Source organism: Dufourea novaeangliae, unplaced genomic scaffold, assembly GCF_001272555.1.
Source record: "Dufourea novaeangliae isolate 0120121106 unplaced genomic scaffold, ASM127255v1 scaffold168, whole genome shotgun sequence".
Classification (NCBI taxonomy): Eukaryota; Metazoa; Arthropoda; class Insecta; order Hymenoptera; family Halictidae; genus Dufourea; species Dufourea novaeangliae.
The window spans coordinates 3,488,824-3,502,132 of record NW_015374062.1 but is presented as its reverse complement, the minus strand read 5'-3'; the positions used below and the strand labels follow the sequence as shown (position 1 = coordinate 3,502,132).

Below are 13,309 nucleotides of genomic sequence, written 5' to 3'. Positions count from 1 at the left end.
CATTAGTAACAACTAAACGAAAATATAGAAAGATGAGTGCTCATGATGTCCCTCGTTTAGAATACACTTTGCTCATTATGTGAATATAAAATGTCCTGAATATGCGAAACGAAAAACGCGTTCCTCGAATATTACTCGTTTTATGTTACATTATGACATGTCACGTAATGCTAAGGACAACTATTTTGTACATAATGATCTACAATAAAAGTAGTTTTTGTAGTTTATTATTAGAACATTGCATTCTCGTGAACAAGTCGTTAGTACGTTAGGGACAAATTGTAAAATTGCTTCCTTGGCAAGCAATTCTCTGAACATGTGAAGATATACACAAACAAAATAAATTTTAAACACTTTATGGAATTATTTCTATTTCTTCGTATACACCGTAATTTTTAATACATGGGTACCCGTGTATAAGTAGGTACGTATACATATACGCATGCCCTGAAGACAAAATACATTGTATTCTTGGACTGGTCGTGAGGGTAGCTCTCTTCCCTGCCCCACTCCAATTCCTATTTTAACGAAATAGAATATTCAGTACCATATTACTTACATGTCCGTGCGACCTTTTTTTTTCGCATACCACCTGCGATTAGCTGAACGGGCACTAATTCTCATAAAACGGAAAAACAGACGCACAAGGACGATTTCTCAGACATTTCATTTCGCAGCTTCCGATGGTTATAAATAATATCAGAGCCATATGTTTTGCGCCTCTTGTTGACCAATTCTCGAAAACTTACGTTCCAATGTACCCCTACGACTAATGAATAAATTCAACCGCATACATATCCCTTTTTCTTTTGTCGGGGAGAAACTTTTAGAAGGCGTACCGTCTCTGCTGGGGGAGGGGGGGGGGGCTTTGTGGGATTCTTACCTGACTAAAACTCCTCGGTGATCCACTCGGACTTCAGCATCACCACCCGCGATCTTTCCCAGTCTGCCCCGTCCATATTCCTCCACTTCTGGGGGAGGCAGACCTCATGACGAAGGGGTCTAAGCACCCCCGCGAACGGAGTTTACCCGTCCCTGTTACCGTCCTGTCCTTAGACAGTGTCGAGGGGTTTCCACTTTTATTTTCGTCGAATCATATTAGATACACGTAATATGAATGGAATATACATATATGTGTTCCGTGAGGAATCAAGGAATCGTGAAGATTGGGTGGGGAGATTCTCACGTATGTTCCCTGGACCTCTGGCTGCTGTGTGCGTAAAGTTGCGGATCCGGTATCCGGCACGTCGCAATTCTGCGGTGTTCCTTGAATGGACAACTCGTCCTTCGGCATCTGGGATCGATACACGGTGAGTGATCTATCCTTTTTTGAAATACAGCAGAACAAAATACTTTAAATTTTAAATCATTAAAAATTGAAATTTATTTTAAATAACATTTAATCATAACGAAATGGAAAACGAGATTTAGACGTACATATTTACATAGTTCGCACGTTGTAATGCGTATCGGTTCGCCTGAAATTTTCCCTGCTGTCGGACGAGTCGGGAGTGCAACTTTTGCAACAACACGCTTGATCACCTTGAACACCTCTGAACGCTATTACAACGAATTTCCGTGTTTATTTAAACATTTACCCGGAGAAATCATTAATATTAGTATACCCAGGTATCTCGTATTGGCGTAACTAGGATTTTTGTCTGAGGGGGCCAGCTCCCCCGACATTCTATCAGGCACCTGTATGTATTTTATATCATGTACGTGGGTTGCAGAGAATAAACTTACAGATTTTAAAGTAATTATTTACGTATTTACTTAACACCGAAACTAAGAATAGAAAGATACAAACATAATTCTTATGTTTATGATTATAATTATTATTTTTGTCTGTACACCAAATTTTTTAGGATTTTACAGAATTTCCTACTGTTTCTGTTCCAGGACCTCGAGCATCGCAATGTGGAAATTATTGTTAATACTGGCTCTGACCAGTTATTCTCTGGCTGCGCCTCAGACACAATCAAGCTCATATCTAGATGCCATGATATTGAATGTGTACGGGCTCCCACCCGACAGTCAATCGCCCATCAGTAAGCAACAGCCCGGTGATTTGGACTCTTCGATCTCAACTGTGTTTATGCAGCAGCAGAGTTCAACGACGCCAACCGACATTGGAGTACTGAATCAGCTGAAACCGCAAGCGAAAGACTGCGAATGCGTGCCGTACTACCTTTGTCGCAACGGGACCATCGTGGTCGACGGAGTTGGGATTCTTAGTCCTAAGTTTGATGTGTGAGTTTTTCAAAGACTAGTCCTTAGGGTAGAATCAACGTTGTTTGTATGAAATTTATACACGACTAATAACGATAACTTCTACGTTCAGAACATGAGCGTAGCCTGGTGGAAGGGGGCACGGAAAAAGTGGCTTTTGCCCCATCCTACAAGAAAAAAATTGGATTTTGGCTCCCCCCCCCCATCCTTCCCAAAGTTACAAAGTTTTTGTGTAATATTTAATATTGAATTTTAATTTAAAACATGACCAACAGCCTCTATTAACAAAACGCATACATTTTCAACGATTTATGACTTTCAAAACAGAATAAAGTTTGTCTGGCTACGTACAGCCTCTTTCACTGTGGCAGGCGATTTGTTAATATTGTTGCCCCCCCTGACTGATAACCTGGCCTATCCAGAGATATTGAAAAACACTAGGAGTTTCACACGATTTATCGTCTATCTTGTGATTCTGTGACTATCGAACACTAGAAAATTATAATCTCGTAGAGCACAATGAGACACATAGAACCCAGGTCTCTATTATTCGGTTTAGCTGCACAAAGCAGCTGGACGTCTGCTGTAAACCGCCGGATCAGCTGAAACTTGCAGAAAAAATTATGCCACGGCCCACTCAAAGAAGGGGCTGCGGGCAACGGAACCCTGATGGTATTGGTTTCCGGATCACCGGGTACGACGGCGAGGCTCAATTCGGCGAGTTCCCGTGGATGGTGGCGATCTTGATGGACCAGACGAACGGATTCGGTACTCAGGAGCAGTTGAAGTTCAAGTGCGGTGGTTCTCTGATCCATGTACAGGTCGTATTGACAGCTGCTCATTGCGTCCGAGGGTACGGTTTCTTCCTGAATAACTTGTATTCGTTGCACATTGTGGAATAATCATCTTGATAATTGTCCATTAAATAGGAAACAACTGCACGAAATAAAAATTCGAGCGGGTGAATGGGACACGCAGATAGTGAACGAGGTCTTACCGTATCAAGAGCGCAATGTGGAAAAGGTGATCGTCCATGAGAAATATCACGCCGGTGCTCTTTACAACGATGTCGCTCTGTTGATCTTATCCGAGCCAGTTGAACTCGCGGGAAATGTTGATACCATATGCCTGCCAGAATATAATACCGTCTACAATGGACTTCAATGCTTGGCCAGCGGCTGGGGAAAAGATAAATTCGGTAAGTAGATTTAGATTCAATTCGTTTAATTGTGAAACCAGCTGCTCCGTTTGTTGTCCATTTGGAATATATTCGTTAGTCGCCCTGATCGGAGGCTAATTGATGGAACAACAGGCTTCCACTCGAAATTCGCCGTTTATGGTTCCTCGAGTACGTGACTCTAATGATCGTTCCAGGTAAAGAGGGCCTCTACCAGATAATCCTGAAGAAAATTGAATTGCCGATCGTTCCACACGATAGATGCCAAAGTTCTTTACGCGAAACCAGATTAGGAAAACATTTCCTTCTTCACGAGAGTTTCGTCTGCGCCGGTGGAGAGCCTGGCAAAGACACTTGCGATGTATTACAATAGCTTAAGTCCTTTAAAAATTTTATACACACGCATGGTATTATACTTCATATGTGATGTATGAATTTGCTTCTTCAGGGTGATGGAGGAAGTCCTTTGATGTGCCCGAGTAGAAACGATCCCAGCAGGTACGAGCAAGTGGGCATCGTAGCATGGGGAATCGATTGCGGTCAGAACAGTGCTCCAGGTGTTTACGCTAATGTTGCTTATTTACGCAACTGGATCGACGATCAAATGGCTTATAATAATCTGGACAATACCGTTTACAATATTTAACTTAAGAATAGACTGAGTAATTTTGTATGTTGAGACTTTTGGGTGTAAGCCGTGCCCTTGTGGAATTGTTTTCCCCAGATTTCGCAGTTAGCTTCATCAGGGGATCAAAAGACACACTGATACTGATCCAGTAAACAATTCCACAAGGACCCGGGTTACACCCGAAAGCTTCAACGGTGAGAACTGCATGATGCCGGGCCGTAAAAGCCTCAAATCTCTGATTAGCATTATTTTTATTTCGCAACTCGTAACGGTATACAGACTGTCCCAATATAGTTGTAAGTCCTTGAAAGGGATGATTTGAAACAACTTTTTCCTTGGCGAAAAAGTTGTCCGAGGCTTTGTTAATGAGATATTAACGAAAAATCCCGACCAATCAACATCAAACAAGTACAGTAGATGCCGGTATTGCAGATTCCTAGGGTCACGAACCGTCCCGTACAGTGCCGAGTCTATTTTTATATATACAGCAGACATTCGTTTATTGCATCATTCGGGGCTGTAGAGGTTCAAATTTCCAGGAATTATACAATAAACGAGGGCCAATCAATGTGATGGCCAAATACATATGAGCGAGTGGCGTTCCCAAGATACAATAAAGGGGCCTACATTACACGAATATCTACTGTATACAAAAGGAGAAATTTTACTAATGATCAATAATCAAGTCTAGAATTATTCTACTTCTAAGGAATAAGTGAACGAACAATCAACAGGAAGTGCACGCGTGTAATTTGGACCTCGCTTATCGTAACATGTCTGAATTTAACTCCTACAGCCCCAAAGGATGCAATAAACGAATGCCTGCTGTAAATAATATTCTTTTAATCAAAATGTCTCAATACTAGGTCACTCTGTGAATAAACGTTTTTTGATATCTCTAATAACGACGGATATAATTATGGTGATCAAAAAGTGCGTACATCCAGCCTACCCTATAGCTAGCTACACATCGAACAAGAGAACGGATGATCGACGGGGAGAGTGCGTACGTGTGATTGGAGCTTGCTTAATGTAGTATTTAACCCTCTGCAGTCCCAAACAGTGCATTAAACGAACGTGTCATCTTGTATATCCTATTCCTGCTAACAATACCTAAAATTGGGGGTTGTCGGTAAAATTGGTGGCCACAGTGAAATGGAACAGATGGGTTGGGTATCGGAGGAGCCTTCATTGACTATGACTACAGATGAGATATAAGAATAGACCTAACATCTTATGGGACTTTGTGTCCCACGAAAATCACGCTGATTCGAGCGCACTCTACGTAAAAGTTTCTGACTTTAGGAACTACGTTAGACACCATGTAACCGAAGTGTCATTCGTTTCGAAGAAATTGACGCGATACGACGCAGAAGTCGTTTGCTCGTGCCAAAGTGAGTGTTTGACAATTACCTTTCATCTTTATTCATGTATATTAATTATTAGTACCTTCATTAGGTCTCTATCGTCACTATCCTTTAATATTTGTACCATGTAAGATGTAGATATGGTAATCAAGTTTTACAAGGAAATTATTTGTATTTTATCACAAATGATAAAACAATAATCCTGTCTTAGTATTCGCGAGAGATATTAAATATTAATTATTTTATTTAAATGAGTTTAACTATGTTTTGTGCATAAGTATCGAACAAATTTGTTAGAAAGTAAGAATTTTTCGATCGGCTTTCGATTGTTATCAATCTTGACATTGGCTTCGTCTACAAGAATGAGAGATATGTTAGTTTCCCAGATCACGCTTCCCATCAAGTGAAATCTGAATAAATTTAGTATTCTCTATAAACATGTTAACGGACACTTGATAAGTTATCTTCTAGATAAGTGACAAAATACATATGTATATATTTGTGGTGTTATGTTTTTCAAGTGTTACATTCGGCTTTTAAACTGGAGTAGTGCACATGTTTTTTCCCGCCAAGTCGATTAGGCGGGAAGCTACCGCTCTGACCTGACCAATCAGCTACTCGCAATCCCCCGAAGATAGCCGAATGAACTGCTCGAGACCGGCCGAGTGTAACCGAAGTGTCATTCGTCTCGGAGAAGTTGACGCAATAAGACGTAGAAGCCGTTTGCTCGTGCTAAAGTGAGTGTTTGACATTTACTTTTCATCTTTATTCATATATATTAATTACTAGTACCTTCATTAGCTCTCTATCGTTACTGTCCTATAATGTTTATTCAATATAGACTAAATAATCCCAAATTAATTCGATATTGTAGGTATCGCTCTACTTTTCGGTTTCACTGTGTACCAATTAATATAATGTTTACGTATTTCTGACTCAATTTCAAATCTTTGCGACACACTACGAGTTCAATAATTGTTCATTTGTAACGTATCTATTCTTAACGTCGTGTAATTACTTAAAATGCATGTTTATTTTCTGTTTCAGAGTTTCGGCTTGGAAGTACGTACTACCGTCCTGAGTATCGTTGAGTCCCTTCAAACGGAATTCAGCGGGAAATTGGTGAATTCTGGTAAGTTATTGTAACATTTATTATAACATTTATTATAACAACAAAGTGACACTTCATTACTTACTTTTATATTGTTTTTAACCATAAGTGAAATAATCGTGATTTCGTAGTTTGTGTTAAGATCAAATGAGAATTTTTTCGAGCACTTTTCAATTCATATATTTAGTTGAAGCATTCAAAATGGCTTCCTTGAATGTTAAAAAATTTAAACGACAATACTTCGAGACATTCAAATTGGAAATGTTTGTGATTTACTGTATCTCGGTCGTGAAATCGTATTAAAATAAACAATTTCTCGTGTCTTTCCGTATGACATTATTGTATTTGCATTTATATACAGTTTCGGATATAAATTTGATTAATACAAGCTGTATAGTTTATCATGCTTTGTATCAAAGTATGCATAACTAATGCAATTGTGGTACTTGTAAGGATTTTCTGAATATGTACAAAAGCAGGATGTGGATTAAATAAAAAAACAAACATTCTTATAGCATAGTTATGTATTATGCTACAACATAATACATAAATATTATAAACTAAATAATTAGCGTGTAACATTTATCAATAATAATAATATTGAGTATAATAAATTTGTCTTGTCTTTTTGTTTTTAGTCAAACACTAAAACGGACATCCTACTGTGAAGTTCCACCAGCAATGACTGCAGGCCCTTCTATCATCGGGTGAGTCTTTGCATGCCTTTTTTATTCCTCCAGTGCCTAATCATGTCATAGGACAATTAGTCCAACATGGCACTGGCAACTGGTTGTATATATACTAAATTTGGCGAATACAGTGAACGTGGGTATGCTATCATACCTTCGAGTAGTAACATTGATCAATTGTATTTCTTAGCTAGGGTAGAGTCTTCTTATACATAACATTTTCTACTACTGATACAATTGATAAACATTTTATAATTGGACAAAGCACTATTAATACTCTTAATATTCAATGCGTATCCATAAGTGCATTGTATATATGAATCTCTGTAGGCTATAATATATTGAATACATATATGATGAATGAAACGTTAGTGGAGGAATGTGACAACCTCAGACTTCCTCCTTGCACTAACCAATATAATGACACAATGATAGTACAGAATGATATCCAATGAGAATATCATTGAATAGCTTGATCTAATTTCATATTTTGCACGATTGAAAAATTTGATACTTTGCATTAAAAAAAAGTGTTCCATACACACATTATATTAGAGATCATGTATAAGAAGACATTTTGCGATGAGTAGGTTTTTGAGTCAAAGTAACATGTTTGCTAGACTTATGTTATATGTCTTGCAATGGCTTTGACAATGGGATCACCCGTGGGTTGTTCAATATGTAGAGTCAAATATCTTATTAAAGAATCATTATTAGTCTTTTTGTCTATAAAAATGAATTTCCAGTAGGGTCTTTTTCTTAATGACTGAATTCTATTAAATTAATAAGTATCTTCTATATAAAGAATTAAAGAATATTAACGTGTTAAAAGAGTAGTAACTAATAATTTTTTTTGTCAGGATTTTCAGGATAATGTCGTCCAGCAAAGCTCACATTCATCACTGAGTGCTCAATAAGATGTCCACGGGCAAAGCTCCACTTGATTCAAGATTCTTGTCTTACACGGAGTCCTTCTATCATCGGGTGAGTCGCATGCTTTTTTATTCCTCTGGTCCCCAATCATGCCGTAGGACGATAGGTCCGAAACGGCACGGGCGACTGGTTGTATACGTGCTAAATTTGGCGAGTACAGTGAACGCGGATATGCAATCATATCCGCGAGTAGTAACATTGATCTGTTGTGTTCCTTAGCTAGGCTAGGGTCTTCTTGTATGCCATGTTTATAATTAGTAATGTAATATTTCAATGTCGTCGTCTGGTATCATTTATAAATGTAGAATGGAATATTCCTGTCAAATCATATGTAGATACACGCAATATGAATGGAATATATAACACTTCATTTGTGCTAATAATACTCAGAATTCATGCCTTATCGGTAACGTCGGGTATTGACACTAAAATGGTAAGGGGGCTTCTGACGCCCTCGAAGCATGCGACAGAAAATTATATTGCATGTTAGGTCTATTCATATATCTCGTCTGTGCTATGAGACGAAAATACGTTACCTGTTTGGTCTATCCTATACCTTGTCCGTGGTACATTGTACGCGTTGTTCGTATCGATTAAAGGGGTGAGGCGCGAAATGTTACGCGGGCCTGAAGAGAGGCGCCAGAATCTTCTCGGACACGGCTGGAACATCGTTGCGGTTGACGATCATGTCATATCTTCGCGTTTCGTTGCAAATCAGGGTATACACCTAACCGACGCGCAAACCCGTCTTCCCATCCGGTTCTCCTGAAACACTTCACCAGCCGGACAATAGTTTACCGTATCGACCTATTCGCCCCTTCTCTCTCCGCGAACGGCCTCTACCCTCGTTCCCATCTACCTTCTCGTACCACCCCGCGTCGAGCCAACCACGAACTTGCTCTTCTGGCCTTCCCTTCCCGTGCCTCTCCGCAGATGCAACTTGTTTCGGTGTGCGCCGTGAACTTCGTAGCTTCCGAGTCCACTTAGGAACAGCTGCGAACCGAACACGAACCACGCTGTACCGTGTCTTGAACAGTTTTTCCGTGTGGCTCCTATTACTCGACGTACGGATGGAATGGTTCGTTTGATGCCAGAGATAGGTAAATTCAGTGTAGATAAAGAGTTTGCAGAATGTCATTGATTACAATTTTGAACATAATACAGAATTTCATAAAGTTGAACTCGTACACTTGTCGTAAACTTTGCCTTTGCTGTTGTACATTGGATGCCAAATGCTTTGTACCAACGACATTTAACTCGACCATATTAATATAACAATTAAGAAAGAAAATCTGAATAATTTACAGAAAAAAAAAGAATCTGAAAAGTTTTCATACGTGCGATAGGTGATCGCCATGCCTGTACTAGATTCCATCACTTTGCCGCCATGTGAGTTATGAATCCGAATTTGTTCAGGCTCAAGCGTCGTTCGTAGACTTTGCCACGGTCTCTAGTGGTTTCCGAAGGTCGAGGATTCGCTTCGAAGTTTGTGTGAATGAAACTTATCCTAATATCTTCCGCGAAAACGGTCGTCGCGGGGCTTTCGTCGGACAGGAGTTGTGTTCTGGGTGTCCCGGAGATTAGCTTCGGACAAAAGTGCCACTGCAGATGAGCACGTGCAGCGGGGGTACGTCGTTTCGGCTCATCTGGGTCGTTTTAGCCACCCAGGGTCAGTGGAACGTGCTTGTGTACGAACTGTCCGCAACTGTCATTCACCTACGCGGCTCGCCATGCGCTCGCGAGGAAGGGGTTTGGGAGAAAAAGTTATCACGGAACTGGGAAAAATCGAGTCACTGCCGCGTCGAATGAGTTTTTGCGGTGGCGAACTTTTTCTGCTTCTTTCTTTTTTTTACAACGATTACACGCAGACTGATGGAATGTCGTTATGAGAAGGGAACTTATCACTGGATCGATCATGGTTCAGGGGGTGACAGTTCAGTCGGTCAACGGCTATTAGCAAGCACGGATTAAGATTTTTGGGGCCCGAGGCTGTCGAACCTTGTAGAGCCCGTTGGTTGAAAAGCGTGGGGAGAGGACTAACAAATTGTTGTAATAGAACATGGAATGAAATACATAAATCTTCAAAGATTGAAATTTATTTTGAATAAAATTAAATAACACTTAATCATAATGCAATGGGAAACTTACAATCAGAAGGGGCCCCTCTAGAAAATGTCCTCCCCACCCCTATACCAATCCGGCGTTGGTTATTAGCCAGCTCGCGGTTTCCTCGGAATTATAAATTCAAGCTCTGGCCTTCCTCGGTGTAAGCCGCAGTGTTTCCCAAGGTGGGTTGTACGCGAATTTGAATATTTTAGGGAGCAATTAGCAAATCATTGACATTCGTCACCCCATCGACAACAGTTTTGCCTATGTGCGTTTTTTAGTTTGAAGCAAATATTAATGTTGACCCTTTTCAGAACTTGGTTTACTACAGTAAATCACCGATGAGCGTTCGAAGGTTCCTCGGCATTGAACATTAAATATTTCATAAACTAACGGCCATATGCGACAGAACCAAATTTCATTGGCTTCAGAATTCTAAGCTCTATCACTGAGCTGAATCTCATTAAAAAGTCAGCATTACACCTAGGGCCTTCTCGTTGTCAGTGCCGTGGAACCTTTGAACGGTCATCGAAGATTTTCTGTATTATGTTACGGGGACATTGAGATCCCTCAGGCGTTGAGGTGAGGCACGATAAAAAAAAGAACAGGCCGGTGCAAGAGGAAGAACGTTTTATGTTGCAATTCGCTACACGTCCATATTTCGGTCGTACATTTTATTCGAAATCCACGAAAGCCATTAAAAGAAGCTTATCCCACTGGTTTTCCCCGCCCTGTCTACAAACTTCGCCTGGGTATACCATTCGCGATTTGCATTGAAAACTCTCGAGTCATTCTGTTTCATATTTTCTGGGGAACCGTGTACATAATCACGAATCTAGAGAACTTCACCGCGCTTTTACGTCGTATTTCGACGGGTAACGACGCCCAGGGCCAGGCCCATTCACCCGTGGGGAAAGGCGATGTATTTGTCGCGGACAAACGTGAGAAAAGAAAAAAAAAAGAAAAGGACCACTCTTCTGCCGGTCCCGTGCCTCGTTCTGTTCGCGGCCATTCAATCGTCTAATTACACCGTGTATCGCTCATTGAGCCAACCGCGTGAAAAGCTGCTGCCTGCCTGTCCTCGTTAGCGAAGAACCACGTCGACGCTGGTGGTTTTTTTTTCCGGCGATGTCGCAGTCCGTTCTCCATTCGCGACGGGGACGCATCAGCTGTCACTGAAGGCTACTTTTCACCGTCTCCGGGATATAAAAGGCGGCCATACTGACCCCGAATCCGCAGGTTATCGAATCGTGCCTTCGCTGACAGACAGGCAACAACGAAATGCCGTACGAGCTGGCACCACAGTGTGCCCGGCGACGATCGCGTGACAGCGAGTCCAAGCGTCAGCATATGCCCGCGATTTTCACCTACGAGAGACAGCGACTATACAGGGTGTAACAAAAATATTGGAGGTCACGAAAATGGGAGACTCGTGAGGTGATTTGAAACAAGTTTTTCCTTAGTAAAAATGTTATCCGAGGCTTTGTTAACGAGATATTCACGAAAAACCAGCCGAGTTCCTGCGGTAACGTTATAATAAAAATAAAAAATATATTGAAAGTAAGATAAATAAGAAATCCAATGACTATAAATATGTTACAAAAGAGTCACAAATAACGTACAAAGTACAATATATATTTGTATATTTGAACTTTCATTATCAAACAATTCTCATTAGTGTAGCATTGTTCGAACAAAGTTCCATCGCTTTCAAAGCTGAGCGAAAGGATTCGTCAAGGATTTGTTAAATCCACAACTGATGTGGAACTAAAAAAGCGAGGCGATTTTCTAGCTGGTATTTCTTAGGGTACCGATTTGAGACAGGTTCTTGAAACGTCTTTTAGCTATCGTTTTGCTTCAGTTGATGATTTTATAGGAATAGATGTCTGGGAGCTCCCATGCATAGCTATGCAGGGAGGGTAGATACGGTGAACTTCCGTGTAGAGTGTGCTTACGTTCCGCCTTGTACAATGATTAACAATTAATTATTATGGATCCGAATGTATGTCTGCCCGAAACTCATTTCAACGTGTCACGAGCTAAGTGCCTCACGGCACGATCTACTTTGTGCAACGAGCGGATTTGTGTCAGTGGCTGGCTGTAAATTGCTCGAACCGCGAACCAGTCTCGTAAAATTCTAGAAAGTACACCGATTCGTGCAACTTCCGGCCTCCCCCCACCCCTCCTCCCTACTCACCGTGAAATAATCTTCTCCATTTTCTGGTAGTTCGCCGCGGCTAGGTGAGGTAGGTCGGCACAGTTTCCCCGTTTGATGCCGCCTTTCTATTCGAACGACTCGTCCAGGAACGAGGAAGCACACAGCTATCGGTAGCTGCCTCGACGCCAGAGACGTAACCAAGCGGTTAGCTAAAGATCTAGAAAAATGAACGTATGTTTCTTGCAGACATAAAAGTGTTTTAGTGTTACGCGTAGACGTTCCGAGTGACTCTTACGAGGGAACATACAGTAAATCCTCGATGAGTGTTCGAAGACTTCTCGGCACCGACAAAGACATGTCCTCCGGTGTAACGCTGACTTTTTAATGAGTTTGAGTACAGTCATAGAGCTTGAAATTCTGAAGGCAATGATATTTGTTTCAGTCGCATATGGCTATTAGTTTATGAAATATTTAACGTGCAGTGCCGAGGAGCATTCGAACACTCATTGAAGATCTACTGTACACTGAAGTGTCAACCATTGATTTTGATGCAACTTTGCGAGAAAGTCGTTCCCGTACAAATATTTTGACACATGTTCTTTTTAAGGTTATCTTTGAGGGTTGTTTCCACCCTATTTACTCTTTTCTACCCTATTTGTGAAGTTGTAATTATCACAATGTAAAGTTTGACAGAAAAAAGCAGAACTGTTGAAAATAACAATATTTTCCCGTTGAGAAGCGGGTGCAGGTGAGAACGACGACGTTTGAAGGTTAGCAGGCCTCCTGGCGTCGCATCGCCGCCTAATAGAATGACTGGTCGTCTGACCACTATAACCTCGCCAACCCAGCGACCCCCGCTATACGTTCCTGGGATAAACGTAGAGAACGATGAGACAGAGAGGGAAAGA

General features: G+C 41.0%; 1 protein-coding gene across 1 annotated transcript; it reads left to right on the top strand.

Annotated features, from left to right (window-relative positions):
* Positions 1-2,002: 2,002 nt before the first annotated feature.
* On the top strand, positions 2,003-4,055 carry LOC107190181 (serine protease 42-like). Its single transcript, XM_015578933.1, has 5 exons — positions 2,003-2,251; positions 2,772-3,085; positions 3,162-3,430; positions 3,607-3,770; positions 3,858-4,055. The coding sequence occupies exons 1-5, from the start codon at positions 2,003-2,005 to the stop codon at positions 4,053-4,055; spliced, it is 1,194 nt and encodes a 397-aa protein (XP_015434419.1).
* Positions 4,056-13,309: the final 9,254 nt, after the last annotated feature.

What these genes read in the sequence shown, in the direction of transcription:
- LOC107190181 (XM_015578933.1), top strand. Translation starts at nt 2,003, where the DNA reads ATGATATTGAATGTGTACGGGCTCCCACCCGACAGTCAATCGCCCATC. An exon ending in TTCTTAGTCCTAAGTTTGAT is followed by an intron (nt 2,252 to 2,771) that starts GTGTGAGTTTTT and finishes CATAGAACCCAG; the next exon opens with GTCTCTATTATTCGGTTTAG. An exon ending in CTGGGGAAAAGATAAATTCG is followed by an intron (nt 3,431 to 3,606) that starts GTAAGTAGATTT and finishes TGATCGTTCCAG; the next exon opens with GTAAAGAGGGCCTCTACCAG.